Source organism: Tachypleus tridentatus, chromosome 1, assembly GCF_004210375.1.
Source record: "Tachypleus tridentatus isolate NWPU-2018 chromosome 1, ASM421037v1, whole genome shotgun sequence".
NCBI lineage: Eukaryota > Metazoa > Arthropoda > Merostomata > Xiphosura > Limulidae > Tachypleus > Tachypleus tridentatus.
The window spans coordinates 136,956,945-136,981,375 of NC_134825.1; the positions used below are offsets into that span (position 1 = coordinate 136,956,945).

General features: G+C 31.2%; 1 protein-coding gene across 2 annotated transcripts in view; it reads left to right on the top strand.

Annotated features, from left to right (window-relative positions):
• Positions 1 to 24,431, top strand: part of Cyfip (Cytoplasmic FMR1-interacting protein Sra-1) — a 203,359-nt gene that overhangs the window by 41,648 nt on the left and 137,280 nt on the right. For both annotated transcript variants that reach the window (XM_076454172.1, XM_076454181.1), the window contains exons 6-9: positions 3,780 to 4,005; positions 10,551 to 10,655; positions 11,025 to 11,228; positions 22,823 to 22,939. In XM_076454172.1, the coding sequence (XP_076310287.1) occupies positions 3,780 to 4,005; positions 10,551 to 10,655; positions 11,025 to 11,228; positions 22,823 to 22,939 (652 nt within the window). The remainder of the gene's footprint in view (positions 1 to 3,779; positions 4,006 to 10,550; positions 10,656 to 11,024; positions 11,229 to 22,822; positions 22,940 to 24,431) is intronic.

The window sequence follows — 24,431 nt, forward strand, 5'->3', positions numbered from 1 at the left end:
TGTGAACTTCCAGTTAAAATTTTATTGAACTAAATATTATAAATGTATGTCAACACGTTTGGTAAACTGTAGATTATAATTTGAGTCATAGTATCCTAACATTAATTAATATTGTAGTTTGAAAGTAAATATTAAAAGAAAAATCCCTAAATATCGATTTTTTTATAATTCCTAATTCTGCAAAATGCTGCTCAACTTGAACGCAACTAAGACAGCTCAACTTTATAAAGGTCCATTATATACTACTGGATATGGTAACATGAGCCTGTATGTGTACTGTGTGTTTGAACTTCAGGAATATAAGTGAGACACTCCATACATATGGGTTACGTGGCCATCTACCCATGTTTATTAAAAATTTTTTAATGGACAGGAGATTCCAAGTTCGTGTGGGTTCGACACTTTCCCGTTCTTTTGTACAGGAACTTGGAGTCCTTCAAGGCCATGTATTGAGCGTTACACTCTTCAGTATAAAGATAAATGCCATCACTGAACAACTCCCTCTCACTGTTGCGAATGGGCTGTATGTCGACGACTTTCACATCTCATGTCAGTCGTCAAACATGAGATTTATTGAGCGGCAACTACAAACCTCCCTCAATTGTGTACGGAAGTGGACTCTGGCGAACGGCTTTAATTTCTCTCTCTCCAAAACTGTATGCATGCACTTTTGCCGTTGACGGGGGTATTCACCCTGATCCTGAACTTCATATTGGTGACATTTTGCTGCCAGTGGTCCCGGAGACCAAGTTCTTGGGGCTTATCTTTGATCGTAAACTGACCTTTATACCACACTTAAAGCAGCTTCGGGTCAAATGCACAAGAGCACTGAACATCCTCCATGTTCTATCTTCTACCAGTTGGGAGCAGATCGCTGTTCAATGTTAAAGGTATATCGTGCTCTTATTAAATTGAAACTTGATTATGGATCAATGGTCTATGGCTCTGCCAGACCCTCAGCCTTAAAGATGCTGGACCCCATTCATCACCAAGGACTTCGACTCTGCACTGGGGCTTTTCATACCTATCCAGTTCAAAGTATATACATTGAATCTCATGAACCTTCTCTACACCTTCGCCGTTTGCAACTATCTTTACAATATACTTCGAAATTTCATTCCTTACCAAAGCATCCTACCTGGAAATGTGTTTTCCTTCCTCGGTGGGCAGTACTTTTTCAGAACAGACGATCTGTCATTGCTCCGTTTGGCCTTTGCATCCGGGCGCAATTGGATGAATTGGGTCTGTCCTTGGATAACATTGCAGATTCCACAGGTCGGCCCATCCCACCATGGCTTATTACAGCCCCCAAATGTGACCTTTCTTTCAGTCACCTAAAAAAAGGCAGATTCTCCAGATTGGAAGTACCGTCTTTTATTCAATGAATATCTTTCAAACAATCATTCAGTTCCCATTTATACAGATGGTTCCAAATCAGATAATTCAGTGGGCTCTGCTATGGTTTGCTATGGGTCAGTAGTTGCGCGCAGAATCCCTTCTACAGCTTCTATGTTCACTGCTGAACTGTATGCCATATCTCTTGCCCTGGATCATATTGCAGCTGAGCAGTACTCCAACTGCACTATTTATACTGATTCGCTTAGTTCTATACTTGCCTTGGAATCGCTACACGTTAGCTCATATCCTATTCTTGCTGATATTCCGAAACCGACTGGCCCATTTCTCATTAGCAGCTACTTCAATCCAGTTTTTCTGGATACCAGGCCATGTTAGTATTCGCAGGAACAAGCTTGCAGACATGGCGGCTAAATATGTCTGCTTCAGCACCATCACTCCTATGCCTATTCCGTACATGGATTATGGTGTTGTCTTCAAGGCTCGGCTCCATGCCAGCTGGCAGTCCAGTTGGAGTGAGCAATGCGACAACAAACTTTTTCAAATCAAACCCAAAATTGGACTTTGGCCATCTAGCTTCCGTAAAGTTTGGAAGGAGGAAGTTGTTCTCACTAGGCTACGCATTGGTCACAGTTTTTTAACTCATCATTTTCTTTTATCTGGAACTGATGCACCAATGTGTAGTTTGTGTAACACTCAAATCACTATCAGCCACGTTTTACTTTCTTGCCATCGTTACAATTCTCAACAAACGGCAATATTTTAAACATATTTTTTCCCAGGGTCAGTCTGTAACATTGGACAGAGTTATTGGTGATGGTGACTCTGTCGACCTTGATAATGTTTTTAATTTTTTAATGGCCATTAATCTTTTTAATCTCATTTAAGTGTTGCATATTTATTCATTACACCTTTTTAATTGTGGTTCCTTTTTTACAGTTTTAATCTCTCTCATTCAATTTGACATTGGACAATGGCCAGAACATTAAATAACCGACACCAGGACTGGAAAGGCCAACTTCAGGTGACTAACACTACTGTTTGAACTATCCGTTTGAACTACTCGTTAGTCGTCCTGGCGAGTTGTTATTATACTTTTGCTGCATATCATTTCACACTTTTACTACTTTACTTTTTAGTACTGGCCATATTGACTCGTAACCCGGAACCAGGACTGGAAAGACCAACTTCAGGTGACTGACGGTGGTTTTTATACTTACCTGTTAGTCTTCCTGGCGGGTTATGATCATTACCATTCTGCTACAGGTAGTCCTTTAGAACTTTGTTGACTGGATGTCAGCATTGGTTTTTAGTCCATTTTCTGTTTTAATTGCCATTTTTCTTTTATCTTCAATTACTTTTACAAATTTTACTCCATTTACTTGACTTTTATCTTTTTACTGGACATTTGGCTACTCATTATTACGATTTTGCAGAGTGTCTTTAAAAACTTTTATTATTCTTTTACATTTTGATAATAGCTGCTATGACACATAACTCGGAACCAGGACTGGAAAGGCCAACTTCAGGTGATTGACGGTGGTTCTTGAACTTACCTGTTAGTCTTCCTGGCGGATTATGATCATTACCATTTTGCTAGAGTAAATATTTTACAACTTTGAAGACTGGATGTCACCATTGGTTTTTACACCATTTTCTGTTTTAATTGCTGTTTTGTTTTTACCTTCATTTACTTTTACAAATTTTACTCCATTTACTTGACTTTATCTTTTTACTGGACATTTGGCTAATCATTGTTACAATTTTGCTATGTATCTTTTAAAACTTCTATTCTTTTACATTTTGATACTGGTTGCTATGACACATAACTTGGAACCAGGACTGGAAAGACCAACTTCAGGTGACTGACGGTGATTCTTGAACTTACCTGTTTGTCTTCCTGGCGGGTTATGATCATTACCTTTTTGCTAGAGTAAATACCTTACAACTTTTTATACTCTGCCTTCTATCTTAACATTGTAGACAAGGTGTCAACATTGGTTTTATACTTTTTTGTTTTACCTTCATTTCCATTTATGTCTATTACTACATTTATTTTTTATTTATTTATTTTTTTTTTTACATTTTTACCGAATGTCTGGCGCAGATAGCCTCGCTGCTTTGTGCCATAAAACACTAAATCAAAAAAAAAATGTTTTTTTTTGAGCAGATTATTTTGTAAACTTAAAAATAAAGTTAAAAATTTTACTTTGTTATGCCAGCTGTTAAATCATTTATTTTATTTGTGTAGACTTCAACGTTAAATAGTGTTAGTTCAAAATTTTAATTTTGAGAATGATGAAACTAATTTTTTTCAAATTTTGCTGAATATGAAATGAATGAGCATAATTTTGAAAATAACCTGATTATTATGTAAGAGTGCAGTTTTGTGAAGACCACCCTTTTTATCATTGTGTTTTTAGAGCTGCTCAGTTTTTAAAGGTAATGGCAGACTCTCAGGCCTTGCAGGAGTCTCAAAACCTCTCCATGTTTTTGGCTACACAGAATAAGATTCGTGACATGTTGAAAGAGAACCTGGAAAAGATTCCAGGCTATGAAGAACTTCTTGCTGATGTAGTCAATATATGTGTTCACATGTATGAATCCAAAATGTATATGCTTCCCAGTGAGAAACACATGTTGATCAAGGTTAGTATGGTTTATACATTTTTGGAAATTAAGAAGAAACAAGAAAAAATAATTCCAAATTACATAAATTTAATATTGAAAAATTATTTGCTTTCAACCATTAATTAGAGTTCATGGTTCCTGTAGGTTATGGAAACTGATAATTCAGTGAATTTTATATATTTTACAGACAAAATCTAGGAAAATCCGTGTGAATTTCATGTGATTAATTTTTGATTTTTAAATGTGAATAGCAAAAACTGATTATCATTAGTACCAGAAAATTCTATACAGGTTAATTCTGAGGTATTTATCATGCTATTATGCATATTTTATACATGAACGTTGTGTTTGTGTCAGTCTATTTTGTGAAATAGGAAGATGTAATTTAACAGATTACTTAGACAGATTCCAACAGAGCATTACGATTCTGGACAGGTTGTTTTTTTTTTTTCCCTAAAACTAAATCACAGATTTATTGCAGATGAAAACTAAAAGCCTTTAACAAATTGCCATTTCGAAATAGGCTGTTTCTTGTAATTAAGTTATTTTCATCTTATGAACAAAACCATCCCCATTTCAGTATTCATTGAAGAAATAGTTAACACTGTGGATTTATATACATCACTGATATATTTGTTCAGGAAAAATTTGAAAAAAGTAAGAACACAAATGAACAGTTTGGTTATTTTAGTAAAACCTGTGTTTTTCTTTATATTTTAAAATAGCCTGAAACAGAGTTAAATTGTAATTTAGATTTAGAAGTTAATTAGATGTAGAGATGCATCAAATTTGTTTTTGCCAACAGTATTTGCTGTCTCTTCATATTTAAGTAGTTATCTTTCATGAGCTTGAGAGGAGAGTTTCTAGAAATTTCAGCTGAGACAACAATACTGATGATCTCTAGTATTTACTTAAACACGTAGTACATTGTTGATTCTTACACTTGAGAATCTTCTACACCTTTAGTGAATAAGCAGGAAATTTGCAATACAGATTTAATAATGTAAGTTACATGCCTTTTTTTAAATGCATATTTAACTGAAACAAACATCAATATATTAAAATAAATACATAATAGTAAATTTGTCATACCTTACTCCTTAGAGAATGTTACAGTAATAGCAGTATATTAAATATAATACATTATCCAAGAATTATGCAACTTCAGTAATAGTGACAGTATATAAATCACAACCAATACAAATAAATTTATGGTGCTAAAATTACGTAGCACGTGAAAGTGCATCAGCAAAGATGTTATCAACCCCTTCAACATTACAAGAGTATGACTTGAAGATAATCCATGTCAAACTACATTTTAATAATTTTCTGTTTTTGCTCTCCATTTGGTTCGAAACATCAGTGGGTTATGATCAGTGTAAATGACAGTAGGTTGTGGTGTAGATACATACACACTGAAGTGTTTTAAATCTAATATTTTGTTTTGGAAACATCCAGAAATGTACATTTGTGTTCAGTCAGTAAACTAGCAAGTCTGTTTTTCTTTTGAGGAAGCAAGTGATTAAGTTTTGAATCGAGATTGGCCAGAATATCAGAATTATGCAGTTTGATATTGCGTTCATCTCCAATATTCCCAAATTTATGGGTATCTGAGTATAGCAAATGCCATCAGTATTAGAAGAACACTCAATGGCTAAACTATTTTTGGATGCATCTCAGACATGATAGGGCTTTAATATATTAATATGGAACAGCTGGCTAGTCTTTTAAAGATTAGGTGTTTTTTACAACATAATGTATCAATGATTTTTCAAACAACCTCATAGGGACCATAGTACCTAATTTTGAGTGGATGTTCCATAGTGAGTAACCATAAGACCATTAATCAAAGTCTTAGTATTGTTTTTGGTTAAAATGTTTCTTAAGGGAATAGCTTCAGGAAATCAAGTGGATGTGCACATGACAGCCAACAAATACTAGTTCCCTAATAAAGTTTGTGGTAAAGGCCCAGCACAATTTATAATCACATAACTGAAGAGTTCTTCAAAAGCTGGGATAGATTTCAAAGGAGCAACAGAAATTTTATGGTTAGGTTCCTAACGAATTTTATTTCATCCTGTGTAAACAGTAGTGTTTGGTTATTCGTTTTGAATTATGAATAATACGTTACCACTTCAAAGGTTGTGTTCTATCAGCATATTTACATGGGCTTCAGGTGATGATATTCCATAGGGAATTTATAAGCTTCACATCATCAGGAGGTTGATCATCCAATGAACTGACCTTTGTTAAGTCTTACCTTGAGTTTGGGGGCCCCTCACATTTTGAAATACTGTGTTCTGACTTTGGAAAGAAAAGAGCAATATTCTGTTATAATTATTGAATAATTTTATTGCTAATATTATAATCTGTAATTATTTGGGTACTGTAGTACAGTAAGTGAAATATCTTTTCTTCAATACATCACATACAATTTCTTAACATTTTTACTATGTTAACTATTTTGTTCCCATCTTTTGTTATAGCTTAATTTTTTACCATCAGTATAGATCCATTCTCATGGCATTGATTCGCTTCTGTCTTGTGAACTTGAGGTGAAAGTGATACGATCCTCTTTTTAACCCCATGAGGTGGTTAGGTTTTGGATAGAAGTTGACTTACTGATGATATGGTCCTCATAATACCTCCATGTAAATATCAGCTCCCAGCATTATGGGTTTTGGATGCAGTTGACTTGTCATATTCAGTTCATTTTGGTCTAGCTACCCTACAACTATGGGCACATTCTTTTCAGCTTAATCATTATAATGCTTTCTGGAATTGAATTGAATAATGTCATATGACTTGAATCCCTATCCTACCATAGTTCTCTTCCACTTGAATGTGCTCCCTCATCATTCTGCCCATGTGTGTGAAATCTTTAAACAGTAGGAAAAGAGTATTCCTGGTACAGAAGTGGTGTGGTCTCCCACGTATGATCTTCTACTACAAGGATCTGCTTTGAGAGTGTTCTTTCTTTCTTTCCCTTGAACTGGTCCCTCCACTTTTTTGTTGTGGAATTTTAGCTATTTGTATGAGAGGAGATAATGTATCATATTGTAAGTTACAATTTTCCAACACAAAAACCAGTGCTTGAAATAATAATTTGGAAGAATTTAATAACGGGAGCCAGTTTGAAATGTGCACCACACTCTTGTTGGTGGAGGATTTGCATTTGAGATGTGTTTGATTCAGCTGATCCAAAGGTGGATGGGGGCTTGAAGGTCTATGGCATGCAAAAACGATTTTTGCATTTAGAAGGCACTATGTGGTGGTAATAGCTATTTATGTGAAACAAAGTAATATCTATTGGAAATATATTATCATTAAAGGAAAACTGTAACTTAAAGACTTTGAAACTGTACCAACAGAACCATTTCATTTCAATAATCTTTACACTAGTCATTTTATTGATAACAAAATTATTTCATCAATAGTTTGAAGACCTCGTAAATTATTATTCTTCATCAGTAAACACACCACTTTCTGTGACAGTGTCACTTGCAAAAAAAAGTACTATTATTTTACACTAACTTAATTATTGTGGGCTTCATGCATTTTACTTTAATACATTTGTGCATTTTTGCTAACATGTCTTCCAACAGATAGAAGGAATACCAATAGGTGGTGAATTTAGTGTACAAGCAGTAGATTTGTATTTATTTGAATTAGAATTTTCATACATCACATACCTAAGAAAAACTAGGATAAAGTTTTACACATGAGTCATACTTACAGATATATAGAGGACCTTGTTATACAGAATATGGAGGTTTCCTAAGTAACATTGATTTTTATTTTCAAATAATTCAGTTACAAGTGACCACTTCTAGATAAATAATAAAAACATTACTGCCTTTTGGTTCCATGGTGATATGTCTTCAAACTTATACTGCTAGAAATTGGGTTTTGATACCCATGGTGAGCAGAGCACAGATAGTTGATTGTGTAGCTTTGTGTTCTGTAGCAAGCAATAACAAATGTTACTGCCTTTTCACCATTTAAGAGTATGTACATCCAGGTGCAACTTGTGTAATCTGCTTGGAATGACCCTTGAGTTTCTGAAAAATAATCATGTAAAAGTCATGAAATTTCACTTCAGCATAAGGGCTGAAACCATGTTTTACTTTTTTAATTATAGTGTTAAAAATTTTATTTACAAACATTTATTTATAATGTTATGTGACACAAATTTTGATCCTGGATGGTATGTGTCATTTCTTAAATGCTTATGTTGTAAAAGTACAGAAAATGGCCATTATTCCCTTCAATCGTTGCTTTTGTGACCTGGATAATGAAATTTAGAAATTAACCTATTTTCTGTGTAAAAATGGACAAATTTGCACATTTTCATTTACACAAGGTCTGAATAAAACAACATATGAATTGAAATTTACATGTATTTATGCTAAAATTACACAAAAATGAACAAAAATGTTTAGAAGTGAGTAGTTTTTTGAGATTTGCTACTGTAATGTAAATCACTTTCACATATCAGCCCCCAAATAGTCTCCACCATGTTTTTGTTATATGCTCCCAGGTCACAAAAGCAAAGTTTGAAGAGAAAAATAGGTCTTTTCCATTTACTTTAAGCATAAGCAATTGGGAAATAACATCTGGTCAAGCACAAGAAAAAGAAAAAAATTTTTGCCGTACATCCAGTAATATCTATTGAGGTTTAGTTAAGTTACAAGGGTTCAGCTAGTTCTCAATCCATTTAGTAAACTAACAGTGCAAAATAATCATTTTAATAAAATGATATAAACATAAAATTAGATTAAAAATAATGGATTTAACTATTTTAATGCAAACAGTGATAATAATTTTATTGGTGAGTTAACATCAATTAATAAACTAAGCTGAAAATGTGAAACAGTATTTATGATTAAAAATACTAAATTAAAGTTATTGTGTGTAAAATAATCATTATAGGAAAATAATAAGCATTAAAATAAGATTAAAAATAACTAATAAATGAGGGTAGATACATATTACGAACCATGATGTGTTTCCAAGCATTCATCTGTTGTCTCCCATTTGAAAAGCTGTGCACATTGGCAAAGCTCAACATTCATTTTTGAAAGGACAGGAGAACTGGCATGAATAATGTTGATACAAGATATCCTACATTAAAATGTCAGGAATGAATCACACTATCATTCACATTTCAGAATGTGTTGTGACCTGAAGAATAAAAGTGTAGATTCTACTGTTTATAGTTGTTGAGTTATTGTTATCATGATTGAAGTGCTCAACAATTACTTTGCAAGTTAGGTTATATATCTATCTCAGAGCTTTGGCTTTGAGTGAAAACAAGAGTGAAACACATTTAACCTTTTTAAAGTCCATGAAGAAATTGATAGATTAACTAAAACCTTTTCTGTTGCTGAGGGTGGGTACTTTTGCTTGATTCACTTTTCCTGTTAGTGGGTATGGGCACTTTTGCTTGTATTGAATATTTTAACAAACACTGTTTCCACAGTATGGTAAAATTATCACTTTTTTAATCAACATTCTAGGAAAACGTTTAATTAACAAGTGATTTTGTTCGTACATTACCTAATTTTAATCAACATATCAATAAACGTGATATAGTTAGAACATTAATTAACATTTCTAAGTGGGAACTTATTGTATGTTTTAAAATGTTTTAATATTTTTCAAATTTTAGCTTTGAGTTACTGAATGCAACCTATTTTAAATTCTGAAAGCATAGTAAATAAACATCAAACTTGCATACAGAGTACGTATTGAATAAATAGTAAAGTACATAACATTTCAGACAAGTCTGAAATGGTGAAATACATTGTGTGTGTTGTGATATGTATGCATGCTATGCATTTTATACCCTATAATCTATTAATGGAAGTTATTTCATTTATTTTTTGGTATGTGCAGTTTTTGGCATAAAACATGCTAGAGAACCACATGAAATAATCCTTGAAATTTAAAAATAAAGTTGATTTTATTCTAACTATCTGAATTTTTCATTATACACTTAGAGATTATATCTGTAAAACTGCAATTTGTGCATGAAGGTTGACAACATTGTTCTCCAATGGTAGGTCAAGTTATGTCTCATGGTTACAACCTCCATTATGTTTGAATGGGAATGACTATTTGTGTGAGTATTGCTAGTTGTTCTGGATAAGTGACATTACTCATCCATGAGATTTAGTTAGTCTGGAACAGCATAAAGAGTGTGTTCATTAACTTTGAAGTAATTCTTGAGATAGTATAGGCAGCTTAGTTAACTTACAGCTCCAATAAAAAGCAACTGTATGTCATTTTTAAGGTGAAATACACACATTGTTGAATAAAGGTTAGTTGAATATCACTGAGCTTAGTCTAATTATTTCATAGTGCAAACTCAATTAGATTCAGAAAAAACCTAGTATTACTTTGCAGTATATCATGCTAAACCTTCAGTTATGTGCTAGAGTTACTAAATTTACATTGTCAGCAATTCAGTGTACTGAAAATACAACACTATTATGATCTTTGTGTATTTCGTTAAGAATATTGTCTAAGTGAGTTTATTTGCTTTGTTTTTATTTATTTAGGTAATGGGGTTTGGATTGTTTTTGATGGATGGAGAAGTATGTAATATTAATAAGTTGGATCAGAAGAAACGTATCAATTTGGCAAAGATTGACAAGATATTTAAGGTAAAATTCACTTATTTTTATAATGTGAATATTGTATATGTATTTATAGTGAAGGAAAGAATATTGTCACATGTATTTTACTTTTTGTACATTTTACAGATATTGATATTTATGATTCTATTTACGATAGATCTAACATTTATTTGTTATGTTAACATTATGTTAAAAAATGATGAAGCAAATTAAGATAGAGAAGAGATGTAGATAGTAGAAGAAAAAATTTGATTAAAATGTGATTTAAAATTATGATTTGTCTGTTTTAAAAGAAAGTTTTACAGCATTCTATTAAAAAACAAACAAAAATGTAAAGATTTTAGACAACATTTTGATTTTTTGTCCTAAAAATGTTAACTACTTTTATAATTTTAGCAATTAGAGATGGTTCCACTGTTTGGAGATATGCAAGTGGCCCCTTTCAACTACATCAAACGAAGTCAACACTATGACGCATCCCGCTGGCCTCAAGCCAGTTCCACTTCTCCAAGTCCTCAATCTGACCTACTTCAGTATCTTCCATCTATCAGGGATGAATATGTTCATTATATTAGTGAATTGGCTCGACATAGCAATGAGGTAGGGTTTTATACTAAGTTAGTTAATATTAATCAGTATTATTTGAAATTTACATTATAGAAATAAAGAGATATAATAATATCTATTATTATTTATATTTGTTGGCAGAGAAAACAGAATAATAAAGTACAGCTAGTTTTGCTTCTGACCAAGTACCATAATTATAATCATGCTGTTTTATGAACTAGAAGTTTTGTATAGAATTATTTTGTGTATTTTAAACCCCTCTTGAACATTTTTTTAATCACTAAAAATTTTTTATCCCATGTCAAAGATGAAATAATCTTTTTTATAAAATTTACTGTAACATTCATTTTATAATCATTTTAGCATATTTCCCAAAAGATCTTTTATATCTTCAGAGAATAATACGTCAGTTATCCAGACTTTTTCAGTAATAATTTCAAGATATTTTCTTAAATTAGTGTCTAAGCAAAACAGCAATCATTTTTATTTCTTTAGTTTTTTTTTACTTCAAGTATATAAGATGCTGAAAAAGTCATCTGAAGATATTTTTTCTTCTCATTTTGTGTCAAAACGTTTTTCCATTATTTCTCTTGTTAAGGTATTACTGTATAAATGTTTGTTTTATAATTTAATGAAACTGTAATTTTAAAGTTTTTTTTGAACTACATTTATGGTAGTTTAGCTTTATGTAAACATAGTTTTGTTTCTGTTGGGTTGTAAAGTTTCATAAAAGTTTTGAATTTATAACAGTTGCCAATAGTACCATCAACTATCATTGTTTTTGATAGTTTGTACACTTGTTTATTTTATTTTATTTAAGCTGTTTTATACTGGTTTTGTGATCTCACTTGTAAACTAAATAGCTTTGGTATCACATCTAACATTAGCAGTGTATGGTACCTGTGCAGTGAACTTGACTCTACATATATTATAATTAATATTACTCTAATTCTGAACTTACTGGAATATCCTCATGAAAAGTGGCAGTTTTTCAATAAATGTGTGTTATATACAGAAAAAATCATATTTTTAAGAGTAAATGTAGAGGTAACTTGTAATTATTTTTATTTTAATGTTTTAATATTTTATTTGAATAATTGCTAGAACCTTCTAAATGAACATTAAAATTTTTTTCATTAACATTTTATATTTTATGTAAATTTCTATGGTTGGAAAACATCAAGTAAATTAAATAAAGGTCATTCCATGTCAAATCATCCAGGTAGCTGCAGGTGACCCCCACAGAATGCCTTGAAAAATTTCACATGTGCTCATCTACCCATATAATGAACAACTGATGAAAATTAGATCAATATCTCTAATAGTTTCTGATTCACAACCCTGTAATATTTAATTAATTTTTTTTATTTTTGGCGAATTCATGTTCGGGCAACTTTGGCTGCTTAAAGCTGCAAGAGTAATGGTGGTAGAAGGCTGAAATTTGCTACACTGACTGAGTTAATCTCACAGAATTCACAAATGGTCTCAAACCAAGTTTATCTCTCTTAGAATTTTCATAGTGAGCCCGTAAAGTCACCTGAAAACACCAAATAGTAAAAAAAACATTGGTTTATTTAATAAGCCATAGCTCTAAGACTTAATATGATACAGAGCTGAATTTTGTTGAATTATCAGTTGATAAATAGCAATTGTTGTAATTAAAAGTCTGTTAGGTCTCCTGTAAAAAAATGTAGTTGCATGCAAGTTTTTATGATTTAGCTAAAAATAGCCCTACTTCAGGCCACAATTTTGTTGAATTATCAGTTGATAAATAGCAATTGTTGTAATTAAAAGTCTGTTAGGTCTCCTGTAAAAAAATGTAGTTGCATGCAAGTTTTTATGATTTAGCTAAAAATAGCCCTACTTCAGGCCACAATTTGAAGTAGTTATATTAACTGTAATATAATATACAGTTATAACTGATAGCCTTCTCATATACAATATGTTGGTAGAGTGGGGCATAAAGCTATGATGTGACCTAATACCTGCCACAGTTTTGCATTTTTCATAGTGCATGAATTACCAGTTATTTAGCCTTTTCAGATTTTTACCATATATTCTTACATCTCTGAATATGATCCACAAAAAAAAATCAGGATGGTGTTCCACCTACTTTTTTGGTTATAATTTTTTAAAGTATCCTCTGACCTAATGCTTTTTATTTTAAAAAATTCAGTTCAGGTGTTACTGTGTGCAAATATATCTATACAATTTTGAAAAATACCTGTCAGAATTTTATGAATCCCACTGAAATATTCTAACCAGCCTTTCACAATGTTAAATAATGAAGTTGAAAGAAACAAAAAAGAATTAATTCATTTCTGAACCAAGTTTATTGGCATAACTAGTTAGATCACATGGCAGTGCAAATATATTGTGTATGCATTACAGTTATGTAGATATGGCTGAGTTTAAGATTCATAGTATAATAAATACAAAGGTAAATCAGACACAAAAAGCTAAGTGCTACAACAGGGGATAACTGAGAAAGATTATAGTTGCATCAAACTGCAATAATCGTGACAATGAAATGTTTCAAAAACTGCTTTGGTGATAAATTAGACTTAACAACATCAGATAAACATTGCTTTGTTCAGACAGCTTGAATAAATTTTCGAAATTCGAGTTTGATTATGTTGAGATCACTTTGACTTAGAACATAGTGGTGAGCACTACTGCCTTCCACAGGAGGTGCACTTATGAGACAAAGAATATGTTGGAAAGGAATCCAGCTTTCATCTTTACGTGACCTTGCAGGCCATGAGAACAGTTTGTTTCGTGATTTCTTCATAAATGACACCAACACAACAGAATATTCATCTGATCTATCTTTTATGTTTCCCACATACCATTCATGATTGTATATGCATGCCACATACTCCCCTGGCTGATAATTGTCATTGCTATCATTAGACCCTATTTGATCTGCTGCAGCATCACTTTCACTGCTACTACCAACAGTTACAACTGTGTACACATCATCATCTGTTAGCCTTCTCATATACAATATGTTGGTAGAGTGGGGCATAAAGTTATGATGTGACCTAATACCTGCCACAGTTTTGCATTTTTCATAGTGCTCAAGTAGTTCAAACTTTTCACAATTCTGCAGGACTGATTCCTGATTGACAAGAAAACTGAATGCCCTGAATGTGGCTCTTTGCCCAATGGTACATATCAGAGACACTTAAAATTTGATAATTTATTATTTTACACAACCTTGATTTTTTTGAAGATTATGTTCAGAGGTGTAAGAATATATGGTAAAGGCTGATTAGAATATTTCAATGGGATTCATAAATTATTTCAAAATTGTATGGATATATTTGCACACAGTAACACACCTGCATTGAAGTTTGTTTTTTCAAGTAAACAATATATGGCCAGAGGATACTTAAAAATATTATAACTCAAAAAATAGATTGAGCACCATCCTGATTTTTTTTGTAGATCGTATTCAGAGATGTAAGAATATATAGTAAAAATCTGAAAAGGCTGAATAACTGGTGACATGGTCAAACTGTGGCCTGAAGTAGGGCTATTTTTAGCTAAATCATGAAAAGTTGCATGCAATTACATTTTTTACAAGAGATCTAATAGGTTTTTAATTACAACAATTGCTGATTTATCAACTGATATGTTATAGGAAATTTGAAAACAAAATTCAGCTTTGTATCATATTAAGTCTTAGAGTCTTTACTTATTAAATAAACCAATGTTTTTCACGATTTGGGGTTTTCAGGTGATTTTACAGGCTTACTATGCAAATCCTAAGAGAGATAAACTTGGTTTGAAACCATTTTTGAATTCTGTGAGATTAATTCAGTCAGTGTAGCAAATTTCAGCCTTCTACCACCATTACTCTTGCAGCTTTAAGCAGCCAAATTGCCCAAAAATGAATTTGCCAAAAATAACAAAAAATTAATTAAACTTTATAGGGCTATAAATCAGAAACTATTACAGATATTTATCTAATATTTGGCAATTTTTCATTATATGGGTAGATGAGCACATGTGAATTTTTTCAAGGCATTCTGAGGAGGTTACCTGGAAAATGTTCCAAAATCTGGATGATTTGACATGGAATAACCCATAACATTTCTTTGCATGTATGGTTTAATACTTCATCCCAGAACAATAGAGCTACAAAACACAGTCCACTCTAAAAACAAAACATGCAGAATGTTGCATAACATTATTTTACCTTCATATAACAGGCAAGAAGAGTAACATACATTCGTTAGACAAATATGTCGCTATGTAGTAAAAACTGGCCTACAAAGTACAAATTTATAACTAGCATACAGGTATTTTACAAATACAGTGGTGTTTCAAATACCATGTAGTACAACATAAAGTGAAATCATATGGTAATAAATTAGCTTAATTGACATTTTTATGATCAACTCTGAACAAATACATGTATATGTTGAAAACACTTCATTATACAGTAGAATTTGTTATTCAATACTAGCTATCCAGTACTATTGCAATGATCAAAATCTGCCACAACAAGCGTTTGGACAAATATAACCTGACATGAGATTATCCATCATCATTTAATCAGCTTTGCAGTGAGATGCAGTAGTTTTATGATTCAACTTAACTCATTTTTACATGAAAAAACTGTTTATTTTAATTTTAGTAATTAAAAAACAAAGTGGAACAGAAAAAATAGCACAGTTATATTTCTTATTTCCATACTTATCGATTCTACAAGAGAAGTAAAGCATTGAGACAGCTTCTTTTCACTGAACATAGCATTAGACCAGTACTACAATTTTATAACTGTTTCGTATTTTAAGAGTAGAACTTCAGTATTCTTGAATGCTTGATTTTGATGTTCAAGGTGTTTCTGTCAAAACAGAAATTGATCAGGAAATTTTCATCCGTATTAGAAACTTCTAAACGTACTTCAGTTATTAGTTCCATGCTGGATAAAATAATTGAAAATGTCACAATGAAAACAAAATAAAATACAGGTTACTACTCTGTTTAAGAACATCTCAGTAGAATTAACCCTCAAAAAATTTATTTCTCTCTCTTTTTATCATCAAATTTAAACCAATTAATCCTGGCTATGTTATGCTTTGCAAAGGTGAATCGTGTTGAACCAATGTGATGCATATTTTACATACAAATGAGAGTAGTAACTAGAAAATAACATTGCAAGTCAGATAGAAAAGTAACATTAAATTATGTCTGGAATAATTTAATATTAACTATATGATAGTGTAAACTGTAATTATTGTTTTAAACCCACGAAATTTCGAGCAGCAATAATTTGTCAGCATTATTAAAAAAAACAACAAAAACCTATCGTCATCAATTTGTTTTAAAATGTCAAGAAATAAGCTAGTTGTTGTGCTATACTTATTCAGTTTAGTAACTTTTTGTCAAGTAAGGATACAGTCCTTAATAGTAAAATTAAAGGTTCAATAAAATGATACCCATGGCTAGAGATTGTTTACAAAGCAGATTGACTCAAATACATTTTCCATTAGCAGTGTAAAATTATTGTAAATGATGTGTGGATATTACAGAATCTCTTAAATGTTCAGTTTCAGCAATTAATAGTTGCAATGACAGCAGTGGCCATTTAAATGCAGTAAGAATTAAGTGTAAAAAAAAACGTGTGTAGTAGTAGTAGTGTGGTATAATTGATAATGAGAATTGTGATTCTGAGTATAAAGCAAGTGAATGCAATAAATTAGTATTTTGAACAAATTTTGTGTGTGTGTGCAAAATCGGAGCTTACAAGTGAAACCATGAAGAAATGACTAATTTTCACTCCATGAATAGTTTGAAAACTGAAATGAAAAATTGAAGGAAGACCTCAGTTAATGAAATACAGTTCATAACAAACTGTTTATTTTATGACATTCTGGAATATCTAAAAAACATAGACTTTTATGGTATGGTGAGAGATGAGTTGTGTGCATGTTTTAAAATTTGAAAATAACTAGTCATTTCTGTAAAATATGTATGTAAAGTCAATTATAAGACATTCTACCTACAGATACCAAAGTTTCGATAATGGTGAATTCCATACAATTACCAAACATTCAATAGGATATTTTTGATAAATTACGAGTAGACACTAAAAAAAAAGGTAAATTTGTCTACAGTGGTATGTGAGCGAGCTGGATTTAGATATGCCAAAAATACTTGTTCTCCACATTTGTCACACAGAGTTGTACTGGGGTGTGTCAACACCATCAAAAACATTAAATCACTTAACCTTCAAATCAAAGCTCAATAGTTTGTATTATTTGCAGATTTACATAACATTCAGAGGTAAATCAGCTGATTAGTAAATGTAGACAGATCTCACTGAAACATCACCAGTAGATTTACACAAAATGATGGTAGAGCCATTCATTGTCTGGGATCTATATTTGAACATTCTGTTTTTGATGAAGAACTAGTAGGTTACACTATTGCTGATCTTAAAATTTTTATGGAACCAATAAACTCACCAAAATATCAAATGATGCTTGGTAAAACACTGAACATTTAAGTAGAAGAGTTGTGAAACTGTGTGATGATCAGGTTTCTAACATGTCAAAATTGTGAAAGAGTATGAAACAGGCTCCAGGCAAAATTCAGATACTCTATGATGGTTGAAAATGAGAATTGTAATGTTAAGTCGAGAAAGCTCATTGTGTGTTCTCAGTCCCACAGTTAAAATAGTGGGGCAACCATACAAAAGGAGAATTAAGAAAATTTAAAATAGATAAATTTGTAACTTGTGTGCATGTGTTTTTGTTGTACTTTTGTGACACCAAATACACAAAAAGATAATATTGACACATTTCAAACCTACAAATGATTCAGTTGCTACATAAGCCAGTGTACAGATGCTTCTCTGTCATAATGGATTAGTGACTACATTTTGCTGATATTGATATATTGCAAAAAATATCTGAATCATTCAATATTAATTTTCTGCAGAAAAGCTATTTGCTAGCAGTCAAAATAATGGATGAAGAAAGTAAATGTTACTTTTTAATGTTGCTTAGATTTTGTTTTAAAACCTTAATGGATATTATTAGAAGATTACTTGTGAATTGTATTTGTTGGCTCAAAAATAACATTGTCACTTAAATACTTTTCCTGATTTCTATTTGAAGAGCTTTCAAGCTTACATTATTACTGATTTTTTTTTTTCCTCCATCCATGTTTTTACAGTTGTGGTTTGGCTGTGTAGGGACAGTCAGTTTTTGTTTATTCATGCCTTTAATTATATGATAAAATATTTAACCTTAAGAAAATCATACCTGTAAGTGCCAAACACTTTTATGATCAAACATGCTTTCTAGAACAGAAAACTTTTCTGAATAACAGTTATGTTCTTAATACATTCATATTGTTTTCTTTAGCTTGCCTGCACCTGATTGTTTCAATATTTTAATTACACTTTTTCCAGTCACTATTTAAATTCTTTATTGCTTTTCCTACTAAAAAGTAGCACATTGACCCCTCCCACTCACACACACAGTGGGACAGTGAAATTTTGTTTGTTTTACATTATGTCTTTGTTAACTGTTATGTCTCTGTGATTACAAATCAAAATACATTATTTCTAAACATAAGCAGGAAAAATACTTAGATTTGTTATAAAAGTGAGGAAGAACAAGACAATTGTCTTTTTCCCAAATACGTCATTTATCAATGACCATGGTTTTGTTAGTAAAGGCATCATCAGCTACAGACTAAAGTGTTTTGTAATAGGTTTATATATATTTAAACAAAGAACTGGAAGTGATCTTGACATTCACCTAGAGACATGGGGTATTATTTTTATCAATTAATAATTTATTCTGTAACTTATCCATGAAAACTTGAGAGAATGGGAACTCGTAGCTAACCTTTCATTCAGTTTATGTATTTATTTATTAAGGTTGAAGTACTTCTGATCTAAACAACTGGTTATTGTTTTCAATCAAACTAGTTAGATTTTTAAAGATATTGTGTGTCCTAGCTTGTAAGCATTAGTGTAGGAAACAAAAGGTCTGATAGAAATCCTCATTTTCTGTAGTTTAGGAAATTTACATAGATATGGTAGGCAAGGTTTCAGAATGCTTAACAACTTACCTTGAAGTTCATTTAGTAGGTTTTTGCTGCTGTTCAACAATGATTTAACTTTTTTGATCAGTATTTCAGTGGGGTCTATGTTTAGAAGTATGAAAATGTTAGAATGAAGGAAGTCCTTGATTTTATCCTGAAAATCTAATTTTTCAAATACAACAGTTGTGTTACCTTTTTCTGCTTTTGTGATTATTAAATTATCATTTTTAATTTTAGATTTTATTGGCTTGGACTCCTTGTTTTTGGTTTTATGATAGTTCTTGGAATAAGTTTGATTTCATAGTACATACTTTTGGTTAGAGTCAAATTCAGCATTAAGTGCTACCTCTGTCTTGCAAGATTTTCAAAGTCTCTTATTACACTTAACTTGTTTATGTATTAAAATTGATCCCAGTCAAGCCCTCATTTTATTGTTACATAAATCAGAGACTCATCCAAAATAAATTATAGTATGTTACATACATTATGTATTATGATTTCAAATAGCCAGAAGTTTTAATTTAATATAGAGGTTAATTAAATGTGGATATGTATTAGATTTATGATATTTACCAACAAGATTGATACACACAATTTTCTTTTTTAACACACACATTTTAATATACAAATAATAATGCAATTGATGATAATGGGTATTGCAAATAATGGTTTATGTACAAAATTTTACAAACTTACAAATATCCAGTCTTCTATTTGATCTAGAGCTGAATATTTTATCAACAGTCTGGGTTGACGAGGCACAAATTAATTTTATGTTGATATAAAGATACACTTCACATGATGGGAATGCTAGCTAGCTGTATTTTTATTTGGCCTAATGCATTTTAGAAGCGTATTTTTACAGAGGAAGATAGATATCTAATGTCCTTATAGAAATAGTAATGTCTGAAGGTAATTATCTGAAGTTGAACAGCTCATAATGTTCGAAAGCTATAAACATTCTTAGCCAAATGTCTGTAGTTTTCCAATTAATAAACATTTATCACAATTACAACTTTTGAGGTCAGGTCTTTAGAAAGTTCATTTGACAACAGTGCTGGCAGTCACTACTAGTTTTACATGTATTGTAAAGTAAATACAAAATATCAAATCTGTTACAGTAGATTAGACTCAGTTTTTCTGAACTTGGATTTCAAAAGGTTTACTAACTTAGGATAGAATTTTTACATAGTAATCTTCCACTAGATTTGAACTATATTTTTATTTAGTCAGATAACATAGTATTTAGGGATAACAAGGGACTCTTGTTTATCTTGGCTCTCCCATCCTCAAAGCCAAATGTAAAGCCAGTCCAAATGTTTTTGGTATTGCAGGAGCAGGCTAGATCTGGCATAATTGCTTACCAGTTCTTGTTTATTTTGGTTTTTTCTCATGATACTAGGGTTTTACCTCTGTAGCTAGTCATCTTTTACTGCCAAAGTATTAGATTTCATATTGTCTGAGCAAAGATCTTACTTGTTCCAGAAACATTGTGGACTCCACTCATATGCTATTACTATCTCATTTTTGCATACCCCTTTTCCCCTTTCTATGCAGATCCTTTATGCATTGATCTTGCTTTGACTGGTCCCCTCCATAATGTTACTATGAGATTCTAGCTATAGAATGAAAAGAGGTGTTCTTTAGAAGTTAACATTTTCCTATACTGAAAATGTAAATGTATTTCCAATAATACTTACCTTATCTGAGACTCCACAGTGGCTAATGTTTTGGTCTGTTAATTTAGACAGTCTTAAAAATGTGAATAGAAAGTAATAACAGAAAACTTGTATATAGATCTGAGATAGAGGCATAGGTTGAACTTGTTTTGGGTAAAAGTAGTGTATAAGGACTAGAGTGAATGAGGTAAGATGTATACCATTGGTTAGACGGGCAGAAAAGATTAATGTTTGTTAGGATAAAGCTATAGTGTTACTAGAGGTAAGTATTATCAGAAATATATTTTTGGTGTCTGAAAATGTTAACCTTTATTTACTTTTATGACAATAAATAGAAAATACACATGAAACATAAGAAATACAGCACTTTCCTTCTGTTCATTTTGGTATCAGTTGCTGATGAAATATAAGCTTAATTTTTTGTAATTGTAATAGTTGTATACTAAATAATTTTTAGTTAATTAATGCACCTTAGAACACAGAATAATATGTCAAAGCAAACAGTGTCTTATAACTATTATAATTTATCTGGCATTCTGACTATGATGTAAGGGCCTTAGAATAATTCTCTAAGCTTTTTGATCTGAACACCAGAAGATAAACTTTAAAAACAAAAGTGAAATAGATGACACTTTGTACTGAAAGTAATGTAACATGTCATTTGATAGGTTGAAACTTTGGCTATCTCTTGGTTAGGAAACAATAGAGAGTTATAGGACACTACACCCACTTATTATAATTTTTGATTATTACATATAAGTTTCATGTGAGAATAATCAAATAATAAATGAATGAACTCAATGGTTAATTGGTTATCAAAGTCCATCAATCACCCAGGTTTATTCATAGGTACGTCTTTTCAGTCTTGACATCTCATTTTGGTTGAACATAACGTTTGTTATGTCTAATCAGCCCTTTCATACATCCTTTGGTGCAGCAGAGTCTTTTTCAGCTGCAGGGAGTTCATAACAAAGGGTCACTTATAATGCTTCTGTTAGTTATGTTATGGTAAGGGTTTATTCTATTACTTTGAAATAATAAACTGTCTTGATGTAGATTAGCAGTGGGCTTGTATGCCATAACCTTTTTACTGGGTTGCATTTAAAATCTAATTAAACTACTTTTTAAACCAGTAAGCTTGGCATAAAAAACATTAGATAATTCAAATATTTATATTATTGTCTAGTTTTTAATTTCTCAATTTTAGAAGGAAATATTTTAAGTTCACAATCTGCATCTGTTTTTTGGTATTACTGTGTTTTTAATATTTTATAAAACTTAGTTTTCTGCCTTATGAATTGGTTCCAAATACTCTGACAAGGGGATATGGATATAAAGGGGTACAGTTATTTCATATTTTTGAAAAACTTGTGTGAAGCTTCAACCATATGTAAGAACCATGAAGTTTTTTTATTTAAATTCCTGAACATTTAGACATCTAACTGAAATCGTTTATATTTGTGGCTTTAACTGACCATGTAGTACTGTAGTATATTAATAAAATACTTTCATATAAACTGTGAAAGTACATTTAAAAGAAACAACAAAAAACATGAAATATATATATATTATTAGATTCCAATATACACATGCATAAAAAACATTAATCATTCTTTGAATTGAATATATATAATGAGTTATCATGAATAATTTAAATATTTAGGAAAACATTGCTTGGGTCTTTCATGGTAAGATGTAGAAAAATACTTGTGAATACATTATGGTAAGTGATAAGTATTTCTGTTTTTAAAAAATAGTTTTGATGAACCTTTTGATGAAATATGTGAGAAATATGTATTAGTTCTAAAATGAATTCATAATATGTAAGTACACAGGATTATTTTAATAGATTTACCTTTGGGTTTATTTCATGGTTAGGTTACAACAACTGTTAAAGAAACTCCTCGAACAGATGTAGAAAATAAAGACTTAACTGACCTTGCATTGAGAGGACTACAACTGCTATCAGACTGGACAACTCATGTTACAGAATTGGTTTGTTGTTTTCATTGATTTTAAATGTGTGTTGTTATTCAAATATATTATATTTATGTGAAAATGTGTTTTTGAGCTATATTAATTAAATAATCTATATCTGTTGATGAGAATCTCTTTTAATCTAAGAATTTAATATTTTTTCTTCAAATGAATTGTGCTACATATGATTTTCTTGCAAGTGAATTATGCTTTTACTTTTTTCTTTCCTTTGAAGCACAAACAATTTAATTTTTATCTATTGAATTTTCTGTATTTGGTACTTCTGTTTGAGGAATTCTTATTAAATTGTTTCTATGTATATATTATCATCACATGTTACTGAAGTATTTTTATGTAGCTAAAATAGCTGATAAAGCTCAAATGAATGAAACCCTATTGGCTTTTTAAACACACACCTAAACTATACAATAAATTTTGTGGATTTATGATCTTTTTTTTTATTACAGGTTCTGTATACTAAAATATTAGGTAAACAAAAGATTTTAAACAGAAATAACATCAGTAATGTGGGTCAGCTAATTACTTCTGAAAAACACTGTTTTATGTAAAAACATAGTAGTTCCACTTTTTTTTGTAATTTGTAAAATATGCTGAAAAGTAATGCTAATAAACTAAGAGAAAATGGATAACATTTATTAAATGTGTATTTTTCACAGCATGATGAAAAGATTGTGTAACTATGACTACTTTACATTACTCAAGAGGAAAGTGTAATTTTTGTCACTTTCTTAATAAGTGGAGATAACTGGAATTAACTGTCTTTAGTTTCTGAAGAGAAAGAATCATGTTTATTTAAGTTTTAAATACAAAATTAAAGGTACCTGAGCTTTGAGTTTCCAAAGATTAAGGATTATGATTTTCATTCTAAATGAATAATAATATAAAGTAACACTAGTTTGAGTAATTAAAAATGAATGTTAATGTTTTATACTTCTTTTTTAAATGTAAGAAGAAACTTAGCTCAAATAGTTCTAATAAAAGGAAAAAAAAACACTTTTCATGCTTGCTGGGAGTAAGATGTTTTTATCTAATAGCAGGCTTTTAAGGCTACCATGGATTCCTAGCTTGAAACAATGATCTGTTTAATGATCTTTATTTACCGACACTAGGTATATATTGCTTTTAGCAAGTAAAACGTGAACATGGCAAAGCCCTCTGGTTACTCTAGAGTGGTCAAATTTGCTCTAGAAACTCTGCACACTTTCCACTGATAAAAGGCAACTTCATCCATTTAGCTGTCTGTGCCTGGCAATGATACTTTGAGGATGTAGTAGTGTGGGTTGTTACAAATACCTCCATAGCAAATGCTATGGGTTAACCTTTTAGTTCATTTGGTATATTATTCAACTTGTGTACCAAGAGGTCTTGAATTTCGTGATAATCTAAGAAGGTCAGAGTGTTGTTCTCTTCTCTATTTTAAAAGTTTTAATATCCATTCCAGCTGTCTCAAGATACAGGTCTTAAATATAAATCTGAAGTGAGGAAATAT